At 52.8% G+C, this 22,477-nt stretch overlaps 12 protein-coding genes across 12 annotated transcripts; 5 read left to right on the forward strand and 7 right to left on the reverse strand.

Moving 5' to 3' along the window:
* Positions 1-317: 317 nt before the first annotated feature.
* On the forward strand, positions 318-1,220 carry BO95DRAFT_507351 (uncharacterized protein; the record flags this gene model as incomplete). Its single annotated transcript, XM_025591248.1, has 1 exon — positions 318-1,220. A coding segment is annotated over one exon (729 nt), but the record flags the coding sequence as incomplete, so codon positions are not given.
* Positions 1,221-1,449: 229 nt separating this feature from the next.
* On the reverse strand, positions 1,450-4,941 carry BO95DRAFT_485680 (uncharacterized protein). Its single transcript, XM_025590418.1, has 6 exons — positions 4,443-4,941; positions 4,326-4,333; positions 4,211-4,259; positions 3,338-4,155; positions 2,544-3,280; positions 1,450-2,486 (listed from the first exon to the last, which is right to left on the reverse strand). The coding sequence occupies exons 1-6, from the start codon at positions 4,539-4,541 to the stop codon at positions 1,534-1,536; spliced, it is 2,664 nt and encodes an 887-aa protein (XP_025437655.1). The 5' UTR covers positions 4,542-4,941; the 3' UTR covers positions 1,450-1,533.
* On the reverse strand, positions 4,265-4,942 carry BO95DRAFT_276263 (uncharacterized protein). Its single transcript, XM_025581619.1, has 2 exons — positions 4,443-4,942; positions 4,265-4,333 (listed from the first exon to the last, which is right to left on the reverse strand). The coding sequence occupies exon 1, from the start codon at positions 4,904-4,906 to the stop codon at positions 4,598-4,600; it is 309 nt and encodes a 102-aa protein (XP_025437656.1). The 5' UTR covers positions 4,907-4,942; the 3' UTR covers positions 4,265-4,333; positions 4,443-4,597.
* Positions 4,943-5,098: 156 nt separating this feature from the next.
* On the forward strand, positions 5,099-6,335 carry BO95DRAFT_398862 (MMtag domain-containing protein). Its single transcript, XM_025583811.1, has 2 exons — positions 5,099-5,199; positions 5,301-6,335. Exons 1-2 carry the CDS (start codon positions 5,162-5,164, stop codon positions 5,980-5,982), a joined length of 720 nt encoding a protein of 239 aa, XP_025437657.1. The 5' UTR covers positions 5,099-5,161; the 3' UTR covers positions 5,983-6,335.
* Positions 6,041-9,041, reverse strand: cwh41 (mannosyl-oligosaccharide glucosidase). The gene is made up of 7 exons (XM_025584621.1): positions 8,679-9,041; positions 8,143-8,622; positions 7,920-8,077; positions 7,821-7,866; positions 7,385-7,763; positions 6,407-7,316; positions 6,041-6,351 (listed from the first exon to the last, which is right to left on the reverse strand). The coding sequence occupies exons 1-7, from the start codon at positions 8,923-8,925 to the stop codon at positions 6,103-6,105; spliced, it is 2,469 nt and encodes an 822-aa protein (XP_025437658.1). The 5' UTR covers positions 8,926-9,041; the 3' UTR covers positions 6,041-6,102.
* Positions 9,042-9,243: 202 nt separating this feature from the next.
* Positions 9,244-10,667, reverse strand: BO95DRAFT_423247 (NAD(P)/FAD-dependent oxidoreductase). Its single transcript, XM_025584622.1, has 2 exons — positions 10,549-10,667; positions 9,244-10,479 (listed from the first exon to the last, which is right to left on the reverse strand). The coding sequence occupies exons 1-2, from the start codon at positions 10,586-10,588 to the stop codon at positions 9,287-9,289; spliced, it is 1,233 nt and encodes a 410-aa protein (XP_025437659.1). The 5' UTR covers positions 10,589-10,667; the 3' UTR covers positions 9,244-9,286.
* A 138-nt stretch (positions 10,668-10,805) lies between these two features.
* Positions 10,806-12,113, reverse strand: BO95DRAFT_447218 (SNUT3/LISCH7 family protein). Its single transcript, XM_025587565.1, has 2 exons — positions 11,505-12,113; positions 10,806-11,448 (listed from the first exon to the last, which is right to left on the reverse strand). The coding sequence occupies exons 1-2, from the start codon at positions 11,824-11,826 to the stop codon at positions 11,051-11,053; spliced, it is 720 nt and encodes a 239-aa protein (XP_025437660.1). The 5' UTR covers positions 11,827-12,113; the 3' UTR covers positions 10,806-11,050.
* A 1,148-nt stretch (positions 12,114-13,261) lies between these two features.
* BO95DRAFT_423252 (Elongator subunit IKI1) lies at positions 13,262-14,821 on the forward strand. Its single transcript, XM_025584623.1, has 3 exons — positions 13,262-13,443; positions 13,579-13,735; positions 13,802-14,821. Exons 1-3 carry the CDS (start codon positions 13,285-13,287, stop codon positions 14,533-14,535), a joined length of 1,050 nt encoding a protein of 349 aa, XP_025437661.1. The 5' UTR covers positions 13,262-13,284; the 3' UTR covers positions 14,536-14,821.
* BO95DRAFT_447220 (SNAP receptor SEC22) lies at positions 14,699-15,915 on the reverse strand. The gene is made up of 5 exons (XM_025587566.1): positions 15,780-15,915; positions 15,666-15,700; positions 15,459-15,568; positions 14,990-15,395; positions 14,699-14,932 (listed from the first exon to the last, which is right to left on the reverse strand). The coding sequence occupies exons 1-5, from the start codon at positions 15,811-15,813 to the stop codon at positions 14,870-14,872; spliced, it is 648 nt and encodes a 215-aa protein (XP_025437662.1). The 5' UTR covers positions 15,814-15,915; the 3' UTR covers positions 14,699-14,869.
* Positions 15,916-16,059: 144 nt separating this feature from the next.
* Positions 16,060-17,856, forward strand: BO95DRAFT_447223 (uncharacterized protein). Its single transcript, XM_025587567.1, has 3 exons — positions 16,060-16,372; positions 16,475-16,954; positions 17,024-17,856. The coding sequence occupies exons 1-3, from the start codon at positions 16,331-16,333 to the stop codon at positions 17,750-17,752; spliced, it is 1,251 nt and encodes a 416-aa protein (XP_025437663.1). The 5' UTR covers positions 16,060-16,330; the 3' UTR covers positions 17,753-17,856.
* On the reverse strand, positions 17,547-19,481 carry BO95DRAFT_447225 (short chain dehydrogenase/reductase family protein). Its single transcript, XM_025587568.1, has 5 exons — positions 19,021-19,481; positions 18,866-18,951; positions 18,640-18,804; positions 18,515-18,585; positions 17,547-18,452 (listed from the first exon to the last, which is right to left on the reverse strand). Exons 1-5 carry the CDS (start codon positions 19,299-19,301, stop codon positions 17,901-17,903), a joined length of 1,155 nt encoding a protein of 384 aa, XP_025437664.1. The 5' UTR covers positions 19,302-19,481; the 3' UTR covers positions 17,547-17,900.
* A 154-nt stretch (positions 19,482-19,635) lies between these two features.
* BO95DRAFT_447226 (CLPTM1 family protein) lies at positions 19,636-22,022 on the forward strand. The gene is made up of 4 exons (XM_025587569.1): positions 19,636-19,753; positions 19,825-20,886; positions 20,957-21,442; positions 21,498-22,022. The coding sequence occupies exons 1-4, from the start codon at positions 19,712-19,714 to the stop codon at positions 21,810-21,812; spliced, it is 1,905 nt and encodes a 634-aa protein (XP_025437665.1). The 5' UTR covers positions 19,636-19,711; the 3' UTR covers positions 21,813-22,022.
* The last annotated feature ends 455 nt before the right edge of the window (positions 22,023-22,477 follow it).

Consider the following 22,477-nt stretch of genomic DNA (forward strand, 5'->3'; position numbering starts at 1 on the left):
TCTTCCTCCAACGATGTCCACCTCCATCTCTTCTTTTATCATCTTCACACACCCCCTTCTTTCCTCCTTCTTTCACCTTCATCAGGCATCAGCCCGGCCGTCATCCTCGACTCGACCTGCTATCCCCTCAGCTATCCTCTCAACGGGTACTTGTCAAGTCAGCCAGGGCCCAGCAATATCATCACCATAAGAAACAACCGCCTGACGAGGTAAGACCCCACCATATCTGTAAAGTAACAAAGCCTGACGACCCCCATCTCCTCCAGCCCACAGAACCGACCATTCAACCGTCCCACCCTTCACGCAACAATCCATCCATCCGAAGGCAGCCAGCCCAGCCCCAACCCTTCCAAACCCCCATTCCCCATACCCAACCCATACCCAACCCATACCCAACCCATACCACCGCAAAAATGCAGCGGCAGCGCACCAACATCCGCGCCCTGCAGCGCACCCTCACGCAGCAGAGCCGGCGCATGCAAGCCCTCGAACAAGCCCTCGACCACCTCGCCCAAGCCACCGACCACGCGCTCACCACCCTCGCCCAGCACGCCAACCACCTCGAGACCCTAGCGGACCCGCTCCAGCCACTCCTAACCCGGATCCAGGTCCTGGACGGGCTCGCCGACGACGCCCGAGGCCGTGACGCCGCGCCAGCAGCAGGCTCCGGAGGCAGCATCGAGCTCGACCTGTGGCTGATCGCCGCCCGCCAGATCGAGGACCCGCCGCGCGCCCGCCGCTGGCGTCGCAGGTTCCACCACCTCTACGGCTACCGGTATCAGAATGTGTGGAGGCGACTGCCGCTGGACGCGCGCGTGGCGGAGATTTTCGATGTCCACGCCGACTTGATGGTGATGCCGGGGTTGCCGGCGCGGGGGCGGATGGCGTTGCTGGATCGGTGTAGGGCGTTTTTGGGGGGGTGGGTGTATCCCGAGCTAGGGCCGGGGGAGGAGTGGATGATGGAGGAGGCGGGGGAGGAGAGGAGGGAGGCGTATGAGGGGATTGTGCAGCGGTTTGGGGAGCTTAGGGAGACCGGCAGTGGCTGACTGGCGGGGGGTTCTTGGTGACTTTGGTTGGTTCGGTTCGTGGGAGCTTGGTTTGTCGCCGATTGCTGGTGTGTACAGCTCAGTGCTGGGGAGATGCACTTGCTCGGGAGGGAGGGGCTTGTGGTCTTTGTTGTTTGTGGCAGGCTTTCTGTTTTCAGTTAGGTTCACTGCAGTATGTTAGTTGGGTCAAATTGGTTAACGGAGAGTATCTTCACGGAGATCATACTAGTTGCTTCATCATGTCTGTGTTATGCTCCCCTTTCTGACTTCCAAATGAGCTTCCAGCTCCATCTACACCATCTAGTTCCCACCCCCCTTTCCACAGGTCTCCTCGTGAGATCGGTGAGAGAACCCCTTACTCAAGGCCTCGCCTGGTTGAGTTGGTAGTCCAAGCTTAAAAGAGTCCCGGTGTAAAATCATTTCATTCAGTTTCCTCATTCTTCACATATTCAGACAGGTTGGAATAATGTACTGCAGAAAACTAAACCTACACAAACAATACCTCGTCCACTTCATCCTCCCCCGTCCCACTACTTTCTCCCGCCGTGCTCCAGCTGTACCAGAACTCGTAGCTCATCAGCGTGTGGTCGGCGTACATGAGCATTAACCGGTACCGTCGAGAGGGGTTCCATCCTCGCCAGCTTTCTTCGGGGTAGTAGGCGCGAGTAGCAAGGGCGTGGCATTCAGGAAGGGTAAAGGGGGTGCTGGACGATGATCTGGATGGTCGTTGAGTAGTCGTGGAGGAGGTAGGTGAGATTGAGGCCTGGGGTATTATGGAAGTAGAGTTTGACGTGGGATCTTCAGACGCAGTGGGGGCGGACGCGGTAGAATGATGTGAATCGTGCCCGTGAACAGCAGACCATTTTCTCCTCAGTTGGTGATGGTGAGAAGGTCTCGGGCGGAGTGTGGAATTGCGTCTGGGAGGCTGCGATGTGCTACTCGCTCGTCTCTCCGTGACCAAAGCAGGATCCGGCTGCTCATGAGGGCTCATGCTGAGGTTTGAATGCTTATATCGAAACGTGAGGTCGTTGTTCCTCACGTCACGTGGAATATAAGGCACGTCCGGAGGCATCTCGAATCCCTGCACCGGACCAACGGTCATGCCCAAGAGGGGTATCAGAGGACGGTCGCCATACTTCTCTTGATGCTCAAAGGGGACAATCCAATCGACGCGGAAGGATTGTCCCGTCGCCTCGGACTCGGTGAGGGCTATGATGGCCGCACGCCCCTTTTGAGACGCCGCGACGACGATTCCGTGCTCGGGAATATACTTGACCATGTTGAAGCGATCGCAGGACCGGATGGAGACAATGGGATGTGTGAAGGGTTGCCGTAGAGGTTCGCCGCACACGACCTTCGCGTGAGTGGCGAAGGGGTGGGGGATTAGGCGAATGTCGGTTTGGGAAAAGTGGAGGATTGGGAAATTGGAGCTCATGGGCGCTACGCAAGTGTTAGCGACTGTATCTTGGTTGGGGACTAGAGCAGGTTCAGACGTACGGTCAAAGACTTGGTATCGGGCTGCCATCGCAGACGCTTCGTCTGACTGGGCATCATCCAGACCAGTGTAATACCGCTCGCCGTGCCAGTCATCTTCGGATTCGGAGTAGTCTTCCATGTCATCGTCACTATACTCGGCTCCGGGAGCATCACCGCCAAGTGCTTCGAGAAGCGCGAATTGGAGAAATTCCGGCGTTGTCAACGGGGCCTGACCGGGAGGGAAAGGCGTGCCGTCATTCTGTTGATCTTGGGTGTCAAGGGGTCCCGTACTCATCTCCGTGTCAGATAAGCTGTCCTGGCTCAGATTGTCCTCAAAGACAGAGCCGTCTACAGCGCGGTAGCTGGACGCATCAGCCGAGTCTAAAGGTCGAATAGCTGCAGACGGAACGTTCAGTCGTCGGAGCTCTGCAATCGAGTCATCGCTTTGACTCCAACGCGGGGTCCCTTGTGAGCTATCTGTGATGAGATTGTGATAGGCTTTATGAGATCTGTTGATACGACAGTCTGGTCCGAAGATATCGGGCAGCAGCGGCTGTTCCGGTTCAATCTTGGGCGCAGGCGGAAAATAATTGTATATCTGAGAAGCCTTTGGGATTTTGCTATTCATTCGTGTCAGGTCGTATACTGCTTGGCCATTTTTGACGCGCCGTTGAGGGGGACCGCCGCATGCTTCTTCCGGAGACTTCAGCAAATGGAAGCTCCGAGGGTCCAAAGCGAGTACCGCCCAACCACGCTCTCTGTTACACCCATTAGTCAGAGAGAGCCCTATTGCAGCATGTAGATCATTTACCTACTCTAGGTGCAATGATTCCGGAAACGACTTGAACGAGACGTCGTTGAAGTGGTAGACGTTGAAGGGACCGAGACTTTCCCAGATTTTCCATACGAGAAGCTTGTTGTCGATATCCGTGCTGACCATCCACATCCCATTGGGGTCGAGATCACAGTTCAAGAAGCCAACCGAAGGGATATTGGCAAAATGGCCTGTGTATGTCAACCGGATATTCCGCGTTCGATGTTTGTGCGGCATCAACTGCCGCAGCTGGGCCAACTGCTCCCCGCTTCTGATTTGCAGCCAGGTTTGACCGTAGTCGGCAAGATCATCCTCTTCCTCCGGATCGCACTCAGACTCGCTACTCTTGTCCGAGGTAGAATCGACCAGAGCGAAGGCAAAAACCGTGACCTGGCCTGTATTCGCGGTCACGGCGATGAGACGGGCGAACTTATGAATGGCCAAGCCCCAGGCGCTGGCTTCAACATATTCGGCGAAGAACGGGTCGACCTGTGAACCATCGAGGGGCCGACTCTCGTTGCCCTCCTCCGCTCGCTTCAGCGCTGAGTACACAGCCTCAACCCGATAACCGCAGACGTTGCCCGAGTCAGTGACAAGTAACAACACCTCCTCACGGCCCAAGTCATCGACGAGGATGTTGTTGATGGCATGAGGAGATGACGGTAGGATATAGCCCTCAGCATCGGGCTCTCGCATGACTGGGGTGATGATCATCTCAGGCTTGTTACCGAGCGTCTGATTAGACCCTGCGGGTTGCCAGACGTAGATTTGATGGTTGTAGGCGACAAAAAGCAGATTGCGACGCTGCGACAGCGCAATCTTTCCACGAGTGTTAGTGACCCAATTAGACGACGGAATAAGATCGATGGTTTACCAGATTGTTTCTCCATGTCGCTGTCTGTGGGGGATAGATATCATTCGCACTGCAAACCAGTTCAGTCTCGGCTCAGTCATACCATGATGGTGGGATCTGAAAATCAGATACATACGAAGAATACTAGAAAGTAGGTCAGCAGTCAGATCGACAACAACTGAACGAAAAAAAAAAAAAAAAAAAAAAAAAAAACACAGCGACGCTAGCTAGGAGACTAGGAATGACCACATACTCTATCTGTTCCTTTCTCAACATTCAAGGGTCTAAGCTGCAGACCTTCGCGTGAACGGGCCTTGAGTGGTTTGTTGCCGACATCGCTGCTGAACGCCATTCTGGTGAGAAAACACACAGATTGTGGTGACACTTGAGACCGCCGAAAGCAGACACTCAGTAAGCGTCAAAGCGAGTCTCCGGGTGTGCCACCATTCGCGTGGCAGATCGAGAGCGGCTGAAGGGATCGGGGCAAGATGATTGTGATAAGTGCGGACAGAAACTGTCAATACCAGCAAAAGAAGCCGAGGGGTATTTGGATTGAGTCTCCGGTGACATCACACGGAGGAGAGATACTTTGCGCTCTTGCGACTCCGTGTAATGAGGTTTGAGCATACTCGGGGGAGGAAGAGGGGGATCTGCAAGACACGACAGGAAGTAAAAGAACTTCTCTTTGAGCTGACTAGATAGATAACTTACATGCATCGCTTGAGCTAAAGTGGTTTTCGCATTTTGGCAGTTCTCATCCATGTTGCCAGTCCAATCCAATCCATTATGAGGTCAGCCAACCCAATCCGATGATTCGCCGCCTCGGGGCTGAGCGCGTGCACGGGCCACCCAGCGATCTCCCGCCGCTTTTCCCTGCCCGCAACTCATTCCCTCATACGTTACTGTACTGTACAGCTACCACTCTCTCATCAGGAGGCAAGAGTTCTCTACTGCAACCAAGATACCGCCAGAATGGATCTGGTCGCAGGTGTTCGCAAGGAAGGCAGCCGGTGAGTCCTCTTACACTTCCTACCCCCTTAATCCCTCTGCACCCGAACCTCGTGTCCGAACATGACCGCAGAACACAGCACTGACAGCGCCATCCTCCTAGCGGCGGCCGCGGCGACTTCAAATGGTCCGATGTCAAGGACTCCTCGCATCGCGAAAACTACCTGGGACATTCTCTCATGGCTCCTGTCGGTCGTTGGCAGCAGGGCAAGGATCTGACATGGTATGCTAAAGGCGACGCGGACGATGAGGATCAAGCAAGGAAGGACCGCGAGGAGAAACAACGGGTCAAAGAGGCTGAGGAAGAGGCGATGGCGCGAGCTTTGGGACTGCCTGTCCCCGCTAAGGCGTCGGAGAATGCCAACTTGACCCCACTCGGTGGCCCGTCCGAAACTGCGGATAAAGAAGGGGGTGACGAGGCTGGCAAGGGACCTGGCTACGGTTCATCTCGAGGGGATGCTGACCCGCGCCCCAGTCGGAGACGGAGAGGTGGACATAGCCGCAGTCCTGACAGAGAGCGGAGGCGGGATCGAGCATCGGAGAGGGAGAGGAATAGGGACAGAGACCGGGAGCGTAGGCACCGCAGACATCGTGATGAGGATGACCGTCATCCTCGCAGTCACCGACACAGGTCGCGATCCAGGTCGCGGGATCGCGATCCTAGAAGACGACGATCGCGCTCGCGAAGTAAAGAGAGGACCCGCGAAGATTACAGGAAACGTCGAGACGATCGTCATCGCGCAGACCCAAGAGACAGGGATTTCTCTGACCGTCGCCGCCATTGAGCATGCAGTCTACTCGCATACCAGGAGTCAGGAGTTTTTGAATAAGTAACACTGTACAGTCGTTTGGAAAGCTTGCTATCTTATTGTATATCACATCAAGATATCCTCATCGCTCTACGTCTACAATTCATCGTGGCCCTTTGCTCCGTTGGCGGGCAGATCGGGCATGGACATGATCTTCACAACCATGCTTGTCCAGCCGGTGAAGTGCTGTGTCCGCTGCCCTTGTCCAGTCTCGGGGTTGTACTGCTCCCAAGCAAAGCCAGTTGCCTTCCACTGTCTAAAGACATTCTCAACCAAGTTCTTCCGCAGATTGGAATACAGCTCACGGGCTTGCTCGCTGTGGGGACCAGGTTTGATTGCAACATCCTGCGCGAAAACGATCAGCTTCCTGTGTCAGTTCGGTCGGGCGATATTGACTTACGTAGAGGTTCTTGACCACGAGGTAATTGATGTTGACCCAGATGGGACTTCTCCAATAATTCTCGTCAGTGCCATAGAACTCATCCTTCTTGCTCAAACTACGGATGCCATAGTCGCTCCAGAGTTCTTCCGGGTTCCCAATCAGATCCAAAACAGCCTTCAGGTGAGGGCTGTCAGTGCCCAGCATTCCAGTCAAGAAGGGGAAGATCGAGATGTAGCCCTTGTGGCACACATGAACGCTCTCCTCATATTCATCAATGGTGGCATCGCAGTAGGTCTGCGCGTCATCGTCCCAGTGCAGATCGTCGATGTTCCGCGTGATAGCGATCTCGTAGTTCTTGAACTGTTCGGCATCCTCTTCATTTCCAAGTGCCTCGGCGATACGACGAATGGCACGGGTCATCATACCCATCCAACTAATCAAATCGACATGCAGTTCGCCGGGGTGGGGAGGCTGAGGCCGAGGGTAGTCATCCAAGCCCGAGGTCAAAATGTGCTGAACAGACCTTCCTCGCCAGCGGTATGCTTCCTTGGTTGAAAATGCTTCCCGGTCATAGGACTTAATGTCTCCAAATTGAGTCTTCCTGTACCAGAAGTAGTGCTTCTTGAGCAGAGGGTAGATCGAGCGCATATAAGCGTCGCCCAACTCTGGAGTCTCAACGAAAGCCGAGTTGAGGCCCTCGGTGATCTCATAGTCAGACGGCCGGTTGACAGAAGCATTCTTCTTAGCATCGAGCTTATCGACAAAAGCCTCCAGAATGACGAAGAGAGTCGGAGGGTTGGCATAATGAGGATACTGGATTGTGAACTCGGGCGGAACTTTGCTGCGAGCTTCCGAGCCGAGAATCTGCTCCCGAGCAATCCAGCCATCCTCATCCATGAGGTTGAACCAACTCTTGATGATTTCGAGTCTACACGTCTGTTAGCATTGTCGGTCTGGAGTATGGAGTCGAGGCGATTGAGAGTCGTGAAAACCTACGCTAGATCCATGTCCCAATCAACAACAGGGATCAAGTGGAAACCCTCGTCCCAAAGGAAACCTCTAGGGAAGAAAGGGCGGGAAGGAACGCAAGTAAAGAGGGTCTTGGGTCCTTCGAGTACAGGACGAGCCCGACTTCTGGCTTCTGCAGTCTCTTCCCAGAATCCCTCATTCTCCTCATCATACTCAGGCGCCTCCGATCGATCAACGATATCTGTACCATGGAAGTAACCAATGCCACCGACAAGGTTAGACAACATTGACTTGGAGAACTGTAGATATTCCGCAGTGTCAAACGGAGCTTGCGGAGGATGGATCTTCTCGAATCTATCAGAGAAGGCGAGGGATGCTGTGTTAATCTGCTCAGTCAAGATGTCCGCTAGTGTAAATCATTAGTTGATAGTCATTAGAGCTTGTGGGTTTGTTTTTTTCTCACATGTCAACGGTAGCGGTGAAGATCCGGACGAGAAGAGAATATCAAACTGGCTTAAGTTAGCAACTAGGTACCGTAAGAGTTCTTCTTCAGGTTATCAACCTCAAAAGCGCCCTTGAAGACCTTCTGCACGAGGTGAATATTTCCATCGCCGGGTTCGTTCTTGATCGTGAAGATTTGAGAAGCAGGCGGGGGGTTCTCCTGGCCGTGCTTCTCAATAGCAGCATCAACCTCTTCCTTCATCTTGGAGAACAAAATCACTACCACAATGTCAGTACCCATTCTCTAAAGCGCGAAAGCGTTTCCACCAATGGAGAATGTCTACCTTTCGTCTGCCACAATTGTTCCGGGTTCAAAGCCAAGCTAGACACCAGTGTACGGTCCAGGGGCTTTTCATCATAAGATGGGTGGTCATTTTCAGGGTGATCATTGCTTGCGGGACCAGCAGTGACATCAACCGAGAAAGCACCAAGGTCCGAGGTATAGCCCGTAAGCTTCACGTCGCCTTCGAAGCCGCGGGAGTCCTCGGATTCAGTGGTCACGCCCAGGTTTCCGAGTCCCTCCAGCCCAGTGTAGAAAACAACTGTCGTTGACTGATCGGGGGAGCCATTCTCGCGGGGAACACCCTTCACACGAGCAGCCCAGCTGCCTCCATGCTGTCCACCGGGGACCTTGATAAAGTCGATCGTCATGTCGAGAGCATTGCCTTCGTCGTGGATTGTCTGGCGGCCACCCTTCCGAATGTCGTACTCGTCCCAGCCGTACCCGGCCATCCCCTCGTTCTGTTCGCATGTGTGCCTAAAGTCTTTGGACAAGTCAGTATATGTGCACCCCAATCGCCCTTCTCACTGCGAAACTTACTCTGCTGTGCCGTGGCATAGTTGTCCACGTTGGCCCACATCAGCCCGGCAAAGAAGCTGTTGGGAATTCGAGGGCGGACCCCGAAGTACAGGTTCGGCTTGTAGGGACCCCATAGTAGAGATTGGTTGTTGGCCCTTGCAACCTCGTTGGTCAAGACGGATAGATCATCTGCTGGAGCTTGGTCGGAGAGCACCGTAGCGGCATTGAGTAACGGCGCTAGCAGCAATGGAAGTTTAGAGAGATGCATTTTCCCGAGAAAGCATCGAATGAGAATTTGCAAGTCTCACGGATAGGGATTGGTCATGGGAAGAAGCCTAAATCGATAAAGCTTCTTCCTTTAAGAGTGAGTAGTGGTGGTGGTGGTACGCAATGTGAAATAACTATCTGTCATTTAATCCGCAGGAGCATCGGCCGCTCTTCCGCTCCGCAACTTACGTGGCCCAAGCTCCGCAGTGCCGCGGCCGCTGGGCCACGGTAGTCTACGACGTACCTGCGCTAGTACTGTACTGTACCTCTGCAGTCTGAGCAAAAGACATACTGAGTATATATAGAAGAAGGCAATTAAGGACGTATTCACTTTCTTCGGCTTCTATGTATCTATACTCCCTTCAAAAGTATTCTCTTGGGTCAAGCGCTCTAATGCGTGCGCTTTTAGCCTCCCCATCGAAGACAAACTCGCTGATGAGTTTACCGGTGCCAGGCGCATTCTGGATACCCCAGCAGGTGTGACCAGCGGCTAGATACAATCCCTTCGTGCCCGTGTGGCCGATCATGGGGCCTCCGCGGGCAGCAGCCACATTTGGCAAGTAGCAAGCCTGTCGCGCGCAGATGTCTCCATTGCGAAGGCGATCAGATATACTGCCCACCTGGTTGATGATCTCTTGGCATCGCACCTCGTCAACCTCGACCTCGGCGGACGTCGGAGGCAGGGGAACAGTTTGATCACCCTCACCACAGGCGTAGACAGTGGCGTCCGGACGAGCGTAGATCTCCGGACTTGCCACATCTGGACGAGAGGGCTTGGTTGGATCGAAGTTGGCCGGAAGCGCAATGTTGGTGAACAGGGTGTATGCGCTGACCGGTTGTTGGGGACGGATCACAACACTGTGGGCACGAGTCGCTGTGATGGGTGCTTCCGGCAGAACGGTCCTCGTCCAAGGACCTGCAGCAACAATAACATCAGTTGCGGAGATAGTCTGCGATTCCCCGGTCTTCTTATCAGTATAGGTCACCGACTGGACAGCGTCCTCGGAGTAGTTGATGCCAGTAACCGATCCCAGGGTAATCTTTGCGCCACTTTCCTCGGCTAATTTAGCGATGGAAGTGGTAAAAAGGTAAGGATGGACTTGAGCTGTCTCCCCAGGATCGCTCATGCTCTCATAGCCTCTCACAAGCTCAGGCTCAATCCAATCCAAGTCTTTCGGCACTCGAGCAGACTTCAGCTTCTCCAAGGCAGCGGCGCTTCGTTTCTGCAGCGACACGGACTCTTCTGATTTACCCCCACTTTGCTTTTTCTTCTCAGGCAGTCGTCGACCGTCAATGATCAGCTGCCCACAGTTGACTTCACGATACCCCCATCGGTCCTTGCCATTATGCTCCTTGGCCAATTCGGCGTGCAACTTGTAACTCAGCGGCACGATGCTGCTCGGATATGCCCATAAAGCCAGCAGACCCCCAGCTTTTCCCGACGCTCCTCCTGCGATCTCGGTTGCTTCAATGAGAGTCACTGAGTGGCGAGATGGGTCAAAGGACGGATGGCGTGTCAAGTAGTAAGCTGAGCAGCATCCGATGATACCACCGCCTGAAAACAAGCTGTTAGCATAAAGTCGCATCAGTCGTGCGGGGTAGATCTACTGAACCATGAACATACCCACAATGACAATCTCACGGCGCTCGCTGCTGGTGGACATCCTGCGATATGGCGCAAATCTAGAGCCTATAATCCTTAGTGAAGCCACGATTGGCGATTCTATCGCAGGAATATGTCCGTGGTTCAGGGGAAAGAACCAGAAGAGGGGGGTGGAGAGGGCTTCTTAAGAGCACCTACGTCACTCCCGTCATGTGTTCCCGAGCGCTTACTGGGCGCCGATAAGAGGCTTGAATTACTTGATTTTCAATTAAACCCGTCTATAAAGTGCAGGCAGATTTAAGTAAGTCAATATTCATTCGCCTGGTTTTTAAGTTCGAAAAAGCAAAGGCCACCCGTAATCTTACTCCAGCAATGCATGTTGCGACAAGGGGAACAAAAACAATGATATCACCCAATAATAAAAGCAATGACAAGAAGATAGAAAAGATGTGAGTGAGGAGATGGCTTGTAGGTAACAGCAGATAAGAAAATCTTTATGAGGGAAGAAGATCTGCGATGGAGATCACTGCCTCGACGGACTGAGCGGTCTGTTGAATCCTCCTATACGGTTCATGTACTGTCTGTACTCCGTCTTTTTCTCCTTCCGAACGCCATACACATTGTTTCCGGGGACCTTCGTGTTTTTCGTGCTCCGGAATCTTGTAAAGCCCATGTTCCGCCGCATCATCTCTTCGAAATCGTCATCGTCGGCGGCATCGTCGATATCCATCTCGGTCTCATCCCGAGGCCGGCCATGTCGCGATTTTGTATCCGCGACACCGTTCGCCTGTGCTCGGGGATCTCTGCGATCAGGATTACGGTCGGCCCTGGGGCCTCTTGGGGGTGGCGTCCTGGATTTGTCTCTGTTGCCATTCCGGACAGGGGATCGGGACCGATATCTGTCTCCCTTGGATGGATAGCCTGTAGCACCAAGTTAAACACGTTACCGGCTGGATAGGGTTCAGCGAGCCACATACCTCGTTTACCATGATACCTCTCCCTGCTGATACTTCTCTCCCTCGTACCTCGCCCGTCACGGTCTCGGTCCCTTCGATCACGATCCCGACGATCGCCTGACCTGCTCCTATCGCGCCGCCTGTCTCTCCGGTCCCTCGAGCGAGAGCGGTATCTTCGATCATCTCTGGGTCCATCGCGCCGGCCTTGCTCCTTTCCATGCTCCCGCCGCGGGCTTCGGGTGTAGTCTAACTCGGGCTCGGGCGAGCGTGTTCTCCTGTCATCTTGATCCCACATTGTAGAGCTATCGGGTCTCCGTGCACGTTTCGCTGGAGGCTCCGCCATTTTGCCGGTCTGTAGGTTTTGGTCTCGTAGTAAGTATGCGCTGAAGTGGCGGGTAGGCTATGTTGTGAAGTCGATGCGTGAGGTTTTGTTCCCGCGGCGAATGATAACGGGTAGGGGGCGAGACTGGGAAAATGTGTCTATGGCAAAACTTGAAAGCAGGTCAAATCATGGCAGTCATCATTCTAGTGGGCTTATTCAATTGCACGAAGATGCTCTGACTGGTAGCATATAGGGGCGTGTCCGAGAAATTGTGTCCAGTGACTGACTCCAAAACCAAAGCTGAAAGCGTGAAGTTGTTACGGTCGCCGGTTTGCACCATGAACGCGGCTAGCTCAATACCGCGGAAGCTTGGAGGCAACTTCGGCTTTCGGAATCATTATCAACTATTATTTACTAGCCTTGACACATTGATCATCTCCTGCGATCTTGCTTATCTGTAGCCTCATGCTGTAGTCAGACGGTTTAGACTGCATAGCATACTATTCAAACGAAGCGAAAAAAAAAATTAAAACAATGCACTTTTGTGCACCGTTCCATAGTTGATTCCCAATGATCAAGCCAGTGAACTTCGTTGCAGATTGATTCGCAGCAAACTCTTGATGCATGTTATACATTTTCATAAGGGCATTTGCCAGATGAGTTGGTGTTTGGAGTTTGATGTTTGGCGTATTTCACTTTCAAATTCAGCAGCAGGGGCGATGTCATATGGGTCACAGAATCACGGGTGATGAAGACATATCCGTCGAACCACTAAGCTAAATTGCAACAAACAGCCTGCAAAGCCCACAGAGTATCGATCATCGAAGCGCTTTTCTGAAATGGAGGTTTTCTACATACGAATATAGCTGTTTCTTGCAATCTGGTGGAATAAACATACATATCCAGCGCTCTGGTCAGAATAATTGTCAGAAGTTGACAGTGGCGGTAGGGGAGTGAGTACATGAGAATCTGCGAGATGAAAAGCACGATAAATTGCTATTATAGGGTCGTCAAGGCTTGTGCTAGCTCCCAGCTGCCTTAGACCGTGACATGACAGCTGAAAGCCAGGCCACCATCTCTTTTGCTGGGTGGACTGTTCTCCAGTCTAGATGGGGAGTGGCGGGTGCTGTATCGGTAGGAAGCTGATACCGATTATGCTGGCGGGAAGGTCAGTTCACAGAGACTAATGCAATTAGTTGAGGAAAAACTGATATGGATCGATCATAAGGACATCGATTCCATGTCGACATGTATAGATCGAAAAGGAAAAGAAGTCCGGTGGATCCAACAACTATGTACATCGGAAGCAGGCGCTGAGCTTAAACCCGGCAAGGTTGCTGATTGGAACTTTTGGGGGAGGCCGAACCCCTCCAGAGGTTAAGCTCCCCGCCGGCGTTCATTATTGCATGCAAAAAGCGACCCCGCAATCTGCGCATTTTCTTCAATGTCCGTTGCTCCCCACGGCCCGAATCCAGCAGAATGGCTCCCACCAACACCTCCCACAGACAGACTCATAACCTACTCTTGATATCGAAACTTCTCAGTCTCAGAGATACAGCGTCGCCACTTGCGCTGGTATTGGACTCTCTAGAGCAGCCCGCAACCCCATTGATCAAGGAATACATCCGACGCGCCAAGGTGATTTCACCCTTTCTACATAGTTTCGGCGAGACATGACTTTCCCTGGCGAGCTTTGCGTCTGTCTTCATACCCAACTGTCCAGCCGGTCTACGTCTCGCCGCTGCGTGAGAAGGTGACTAACGCTCTTCCAAGTTATCCAAAGTTCATATCACGTTTGTCGCATTCGAGACGCTGAAGCCGCTCGAGGGTGTCGATGCCTTCGTTGCCGCTCGGAAGAAGAGCCCCCTAGAGATCATCAAGGCTGTCAATGAAGCCTACCCAAATGTTTCGACCAGCGGTCCCTCTCGCAGTACGTATATGCGACCTCCGTTCTGGCAACACGGTTCAATGGCAACACGACTAACACCAAAGCCAGGGCGCCTGATTCTGATCGATGCCATTAACCCGCTCCTGCATGCGAGGAGGACCGACGCACAATTCAACGTATCGTCGTTCCTGAGCTCATTCCTCATGCCACACGGCCCCCCCACGGCCTCCAAAGTCGAAGCCTCGCTCGTGGTCACCTTTCACCAGGACGTCCCCAGCCCGCCGCTTCCGTCGCCGTATACCCCGTCGCCCCTGTCCATGTTGACCTACCTCGCCACCACGATCATCCGCCTGCACTCCTTCTCACACATCATGGCTCAGAAGGCAGCTCGCGATAGGAGTCTGGTGCCGCCGGTTTTTGGTCTGGAGGAAGAGCTGGATGGCGTGCTTCTGGGCAGGTTGGATAAGCCGATCGGCAACGAAACCGCCCAGGGCGTTGTGCTGGAGTTGGAGCACCGAAGAAAGAGTGGCCGCGGCGTTCTGGAATGGTACATCCTGCCGCCGGCTTCGCGCTATCCCCCACAGTATGCGAAGGAGATCGTGACGCTGCTGGATGACCACCCATTGTATCGCCCGCCAGAGGAGCCGGACTTTGGCGCGGGAGAAGAGGAACCCGAATCGACTTTTGAGCTCCGTCTTACAGATCGACAGAGGAGGGATCGGGAGGGTGTCGTGCTGCCGTACTTTGATGCGCAGCAAGGCGACGGCCCAGGCGAAGGTGGCCGGATCTTGTACGACATGGGAGAGGAAGACGACTTTGACGAAGAGGAGGATGAGATTTGAGAGAGATACACCGGCCATAAAGTCTGTTTCACGGAGCTGACAAGCTGTTTAGATGCTGGGTCGAACGATCCCACGCTTTCTTTGGCCCGCAGAATATGACTACCTTCACGACTTATGATTATTTAGAGAGACTCGAAATCTATCACACATGCGTCACACGTGCCTCACACATACACACACTCGCTGCAGACAATAAAAACAGGAATTGTATCAATTCAGAAATTCTCTCGAGTTCTGAGCCAAGGACGATGGTGTCCTGCATCCACCGAAGACATTAACTACGCATACATTCATATTAGTGGGTATACAAATTTGTGGCTACCAAGCGCAGACATTAGAAGAAGCGCCACCAGATCATGAAAAGGAGAATGAAGCCGACGCCTGCGAAGGGGCCGTACTATGGAAAACGGTTAGCGGCACTCTCTATGTGTCATGGGAGCACGTTTGTACTCACCTGCTTGACAAGCAGCTCCCAGTTGATGCGGACAGCCGCTTTCCTGTACTTCTTGCTGTCTTCCCGAAGACGGCCGGACAACTCTCCCATGCGTTCCAAGCTATCACCACGGTACAGTAGATCCTCGATGTTCTTGGTCATCACTTTTGTCACATCCCGGAGTTCGTCATTCAACCGGTCCAGGTTCGCCGACGCACGACTGTCCTGGTAAAGCTTCTTGGTCCGCTGAATGAAGGTATCAAACTCCACAAAGGCGTACGGTCGCAGGGTGGGGGATTGGTACTGTGTCAGCGAGTAGGTGGTGGTGAATTCGGTCGCCAGGTCGGCGAGATAAGTGAACGCAAGCTTGCGGGGGTAGGAGCGATCGCATATGCAGAGGAAGCAGATATCGTCTTGGATGATATAGCTAGATAACGAGCCGGGGAGTGAGCACATAAGCTGGGCCCGAAAACATTCACTCTGTCCTTACTGTAGACTGAACTGGCCGGATTCAATGCTCGCCTGCGGCTCTGAATTGCGGTTCAAGCGACGGAATATCATCTTCGCCTGAGACTTGATCTCTGACAGTTCCACCTCTGACTGTGCAAGGAAAGAAAGCGCTCTGTGTTAGTGACGATCTCATTGTGTTTCACATTCACTTGCAATTCACTTGCAAGCGCTCCGCCGACTGACTGACCTGTTCATCATCCACCGACGCTGCCAACATCAAGCCTGTCTCCAAACATTAGCGCAAGCTGCGGACACACACACCCCTCTCCCCGTAACAGCAGCAGTAACATTCCAAGCATACCATCGATTCTGGCGATTTGAGTTGACCTGACCATCTTGACCGTGAGATATTCAAAGTTGATTTTTTTAAGAAAGAAAAACAGGCTGAACTGCTGCGTCAGTGACACTGTTATAGACACCAGTTATCGCTGTTGTTCTACTCCGACTTATCTGGCCCAGCCAGGCCAGGCCGCGGAACAATGGCCCCAAAGCGCAAGGCGGTCGATGCCGGCAATTCGGAGTGTCAGCGAGTGACGAGGTACGACCGACCACCAGTCCGTCCGTCCGCTAGATTGATTGTCTGTCATGCGCGCGCGCGCCTGAAGGTTGCAAATCGGTTGAATCGACTGAATCTGTGGAAAGAGGGAAAGACCATTACTCTTATTGGCAATGCTGAATTTGAAGTGATGTTCCAGGAGCCGAACAAATCGATTTTCGAAGGCGGAGGAGCCACAGCGCAACCCGGGCGAACCTAATAATAGCAGCAGCTGTGCGATGTCATCGACAAACGCCAGACCGAAGCGGAATCCGAGGCGGGCAGCCGCGAACAAACAATGGAGTGAGGAGCACCTGATGACTAGCCCGAAGTCGCGGCTGGTTGGCTTGGACTTGGTGGTATGTGTCTCAGCTGAGGTTGACAGTTTCCCCCCCACGAGGAGGTTACTTGGTACTTTGATTGGTGGATGGGGAGACTAATGATTGCGATCTATATTCTAGAAATTGCTTCGCCATCCTGAAGCCTGGACATGTCTGGAAGAGAGTGAGAAGGAGGAAATTCTCAAACTCCTTCCCGACAACGCGCACCCGAACCCTTACCCTCAAGCTGGCGACCCAGACGCAAAGATCCCCCCACCACCGGAGTCCTTTCTCCGCTACTCGAATAATTGGCGCGACGGCATCCGCCAATTCCAGCTGGATCTCCAGCACGGTCGCTACCATCCGGAATGGCAGCGCCAGGCGGAGAAAGCCGTCGAAGAGAGGGCGGCTGGGAAGTTTGATCGGTTCAAGGAGGAGGAGTTCGAGGAGTTCTGGGGCCAGAAACAGAAAGTCGACCGGAGGCTGGTGGCTGGACAGAGCTCCCAGGTCAAACTGAAGATGCTCACTGATCACGGAGTGATCTGTGAAGGCGATATCTTGAAGTATTCCCGGGTTTTCTCCACAGGCAATCAGAAGGTCCTTGTGGAGAAGGAAGCTAGGGTATGTGAAGCCTCCTGGTGCCTTTCCTTGGTCGCATAGAGGAAGTCCGGGTTGCTAACCCCTTGCCAGATCGTGAAGATTGAGGGCGCAGACTTGACCGTCGCCGTCCCGCCGGGGCAGCGTGTCTTCCTTTTCTCTGCGCCGGATTCCGCTATAGGTTCGATGAGCCCAACAAATGGAGAGAACTCAAAGGTTGACACAGAAACCACCGAAGCAAATGAACGACAGCGGGCCGGTGAGACCAACACAGGATCGGAGCTGAAAGCCGAAAAGACTGAGGCTATCTCTCATCATAAACGCGCGTCAGATTCTGAGCACCCTGACAGCAAGAGGCAGCGCTTGGAGTCTCCGAACACCAATGCAACTGACAACCTGGATTTGAACAATATGGAAGATCAAACACCTACGGAAAGTTCACTTTCTGAGGGCAAACCTCAGTGTTCGGAGTCTCAAACCAGCACTACAAATGGTAATCTAGACCCGAAAGACATGGAAATCCAGGCATCTACGGATCAGCCGCCTCCCAAACCAGATTCCAACCAGGATAGCCCAAATCCAACCGCGGCACTGCCTACAGACCACGCCCAAGACGCTAAGGAGATTATAGTCTCCAACATCCAGGGACTCAATGCATTGGCCTCGAAAATCATAGAAATAGATGGGCGGATCAAGAAGGTGCCAAATGGTAATGCTTGGAAGGAGTTCCGAGCTCACAGAAACAACCAGGACATAGGGAGCTTGTGGGAAGTCAGACAAGCCTGGTTTGTGCGCGAGAACAAGAGGGGAACATCAACATAATTGATGTAGGTACCGTTTCGACCGAGCCTGGGTGAATTCGATCTAAACACAGCCTGTCATTGGACTAGTCTAGGATAGTAGAAATCGGATGAAACTGGCTGGCTGACAACATGTCGCCATGCTTTATTAATTGATTCATGAACTTGCTTCAGGTTGCTTCCTGACCAGTGCCCATGCCGTCATCCTTGGGTATCCGGCTAGTATCATCGGCCGCATAGTCAACAGCAAAGCTAGATTGAATGAAGTCCTCGAGTTCTTCGCTGACCGTCTTCAACTTTTCCTTTACACTAGCAACACCCTCCTGGCCCACAATATGTCGCGAGGGTGGGTTTTCATGGCCCCCAATTGCCGTTATAGCATACACGGTCTCGGTGACCAGGACTTCCATGTGCGCAGAGCTGAGCGGAGGGTACGTGGAGATGACATCTGGCGCAGAAAACGGACCGTCTTCGAAAGGATTACTTCGGTGGGAGCTGACCGAGCCATTTGCTAGACCCGTGTTACGAGCATCATGGTTAGGCAGGCGAGAGACGAGACGATTCAAGATCCCGCGGAACAACGGCGCATGGTTGACTGAGGAAGAGTAGACGGGGGTGATTGGAGGTACACTTGTAACCAGATTGGTCAGGATTCCGATTTCAATGCTGCACTGGAAAATGGTAAGTTTGACATTGAAGGGGGCTATCTCGTATGCGAGACTCTAGAAAGTGGTGACAACATTAGCGACGATTATGTATTCCGTATCCAGAGAAACACTCTTACATCGCAAAAGCCCTCAAGAGCCCAGCCTGCAGCGCAGTACATTCCTAAGCCCGGTGTGCCGATGTGAGCAGCTGCTTGCTGTTAGTGTGGATGCTCAGTTTCGCGAGGCTTGTGCAAGCTCTTACTTATGCCAGAAAGAATCATGATATGCCCTGACTTTTGTCTACGCATATGGGGAAGTGTCGCCTTGATGATGTTCAAGGGGCCGAAATAGTTGATCTCGAACTGATCCCGAACCAAGTTCAAGGTCTGTTGGGAAGCTGCTAGCTCTTCCACTGTACCAATGAGGGCTATGTAGTTGGTTAGCGGGAGATGCACTGGATGTGAGGTCGGGCGTGTTGGCTGACGTACCTTGACTTGTGCAGCAAAGGAGAATGTCTACTCTCCCGAATGTCGCAACGGCTTGCGCGACCACTGCTTGGCATTCACCGACCATTCTGCGAGATGGATGTAAGCATGCGCCATACCTAATAGTGAACGAAGCGAATAAGATTGACCGCGCGCACCTTATATCGAGGGGAACAGCCATGAATCGCTGCCCCCATCCCTCGTCGCTGTGGCTCTCGATCTCGGCCAGAAATGCGTCGAAGCCATCGCGACGACATTCGTCTCGATCTGACTCTGAGTACGCCCGTCCTACCAGAGCGCAGTCACCATGCTTGAGAATCTGGCGAGTAACTGATATCCCGATAGGCGAGTCTCCAGCCGTGATCACCCAAACCCGTGGCTCATGATGGGCAGGAAACTGAGGGCGGGAGTAATCGGGAGAAGGATGATTGTCCGTCATTGGAGTTTAGGCCGACATTCGAAAGCCCAGCATGTCGAATTGCGCGACGAGACGCCCAGCAATACCACGTCGTAGACCCCAGTTGTAAACAGGGTTTACTTAGTTTTCGTAACGTGGGGCGGAATCTCTTTGCGCGGGGTTGCGTGCGATCTCCGGTGCGGCGGTGATAGTACGGAGTAGATGGAGATTGTAGCTGGTCGGTCGGCAAGACCCGATTTATGCCCAGTGAGTATGTCATGCTCGTAGCCCGCCCGGCGATAAGACGGACCCGCAAAAACACCCGGCCATTCTGGGCCGGCCATCGCTTGCCTCCGCCGCCGTCCTTCGCGCGTGGCCTTTTCTTACCTTCTCCCCTTCTCCCCTTCCCCACCTCGTTCTTGTTCTACTGACCAGATAACAGGCGGTCAAAAATGCCTGAACAAAGACAACGTAGGGAGGAGGAGGGGCTAGGCGTGAGTACATGCCGCGTCTTTCTGCATTGATTCAACTCCCAGTGGCTGACACCTTGGTTTCTGCTTTCTAGTCCGGCCTCAGAGGCGTCCTTCAGGGCCTGGCTGTCTTTATGTTCGCCAAGTTCATCATGGGCCAGTTCATGGGCGGCAATCAGGAAACCACTGTCTCTGGCGCAAAGTCAAATGACGTGCCCAGTTTTGCTGCTCGTCCGCCTCGCAGCCAGATCCCCAACTACAGCCACATCCCTGACCTCGTCTCGCCAATCTGGCCTACCGATAGTTCTCTCGACATGAACATCTATGTCTCTCCTTCCATCGCTGTGCCAAACCTCAAGACTCTCCCGTCTGGCTCACTTGTCTTGGAAGAGAGGAATTTCATTCTCGGTAATTACAGCGACACCAGGGAAATTGATACGACCGTTAAGGTTCCGAAGGAAGTTCAGCGCAACGGTACACTCTGGGCACACTTCTTTGTTGGGCTGAGTGGACATCAACTTGATCCTGCAGCAAAGGACTATAGCACGGATAGCGCAGTTCACTTCTATCGCCCGTTGAACCAGTACCTCCCTAAGAAGAAGGCCAAGAAGCTCAAGAGCCTGCTTGCCTCTAACGACCAAGCTGCAGAGGAAGAGGTCGATGACACCCCAAATGTGTCAATCGCGTCGTTTTATCATCCTAACTTCACAGTTTCTTTCATTCCTGACTCCGGGGCCCAGAAGTATCGTCAAGTTCATCCTGCCATCAGACACCACATGCAGCTGGAATCCAGCGGTGCGAGGGATGCCACCGGACAGAACGGGTGGTACTACCCAATTGTTTTCCTCAACACATTCTGGCAGCTCAAGACCCATATGATGGAGCTTAACTCGACTGTTGACACTGTCCCTTTGCGCATCACCCTCAACAATCTGCAAAATTGGAAATTCAACATGATGGCCAGTCTTGATGCCAACGCTAAGGAGACCGCCCGGCAGGCTGCCTTTGGAAACGCTGCTCCGGGCGGCAGCGATGGCTCCGAGTTTGAAATGATCAAGGAAGTACTATTGGACACGAACATCTGGCTTCTGGGAACCACTGGTGTGGTCACCATTCTCCACATGGTTTTCGAAACTCTCGCGTTTAAGAACGACATTGTAGGTTATGCGCAACCCATGCTTAGGCGGGGTCATTTAGTGGAGACATTACTAATGGTTGGATCTGCAGTCTCACTGGCGTAAGAAGAAGGATGTCGTCGGCACTTCCGTCCGCACTATCCTGGCCAATGTGTTCATGCAAGCTGTTATCTTCCTCTATCTGATGGATAACAGCGAGAATACGTCCTGGATGATCCTTGCCAGTCAAGGCTTCGGTATATTGCTTGAGGCGTGGAAAATTACGAAAACTGTAGACGTGCGCCTGCGCCCGCCGCCAGCTGGATCGTTCTTTTCCTTCCTACCTTACGTGGTGGTCTTCGAGGACAAACATAAGCTCAGCGAGACCGAGCAGAAGACGAAGGAATATGACGAAATCGCGTTCCGTTACCTCTACATCATCGCCGTGCCTCTTCTCGCAGCATACGCAGCCTACAGCCTGATCTACAACACTCACAAGTCATGGTATTCCTATGTCATTGAGACCCTCGTTGGAAGCGTCTACGCGTACGGCTTCCTGATGATGGTTCCTAGTCTGTATATCAACTACAGACTGAAGGTCAGTAAATAGTCCGGGTGGAATCGACCTGTCTCCATTGCTAACAAAATGATAGTCTGTCGCTCACATGCCCGGCAAGGCGCTGATGTACAAGTTCCTCAATACTTTTATCGATGACCTTTTCGCATTCACTGTCAAGATGCCATGGCTTCATAGACTCGCCACACTTAGAGACGATGTGATTTTCTTTGTCTGGCTTTACCAGGGCTGGAAGTACAAGGTCGACTACACACGTGTCAACGAGTTCGGCCAGGGAGGAGACAGTGAGGATGAGGACGAAGCTGCCCCGGCTGAGAAGCCCAAGGTTGAAGCGTCAGCTACCGCATCTGGCAACCAGAAGTCTAAGGAGGCGGCAAAGAAAAGAAAGTAGGGTGATGCTTGTCATGAGTCTGCGAGTGTTTCAATAAAGGAAACGTGCTTGGGAGCATCTTGATTGCACGGCAGAGTCTATCTTAGTCAACATATTCTCATGGATCTCTAAACCATCAATCGCCCCACACAATGGCACGTGGCGTCTTCTGAATATAGAAATGTATTGAGCCGACGCGGTCCGTAATAATTCGATTTGCATTGTACCCGGAGAATGAGCTCGGCGATCTATATAAAAAAATAGTATATTTTTCTTATGACTCAACACACTGAATCTCTTTCTGAGTCTGATGCGATTCTTGGCCTCTAGACAAGTGCTGTAGTGTGCGCCGTTGTTGAGAGACATGGAGCTGAACGCTCGCCAGTTGATCGCCAAATCTGGTAAAGTTTGCCCAACTCCGAATTCCCGCGCCTCTCTTCCAGATCTGCGAGTGCGACCCAGTTTATTGGCAATCAAAGCCTGCATACGCAAGAGAAACCATAGACGGGACTCTAGTCGAGAGTAGTGGGTGTTATTATCGCTGGTTGTTCTTTGTGGCAAATCAGTCAAGTATCGTGCAGTTGACGCGACAAGTTCGAATTCGCGCGCGACTTGGATGATCTAGAACAACAAGGCGTCGGTGCAGCCTGATATGCGCTAGGAGATTTCGCATTAGAATTACACTG

Source organism: Aspergillus brunneoviolaceus (assembly GCF_003184695.1).
Source record: "Aspergillus brunneoviolaceus CBS 621.78 unplaced genomic scaffold BO95scaffold_84, whole genome shotgun sequence".
Lineage (NCBI taxonomy): Eukaryota > Fungi > Ascomycota > Eurotiomycetes > Eurotiales > Aspergillaceae > Aspergillus > Aspergillus brunneoviolaceus.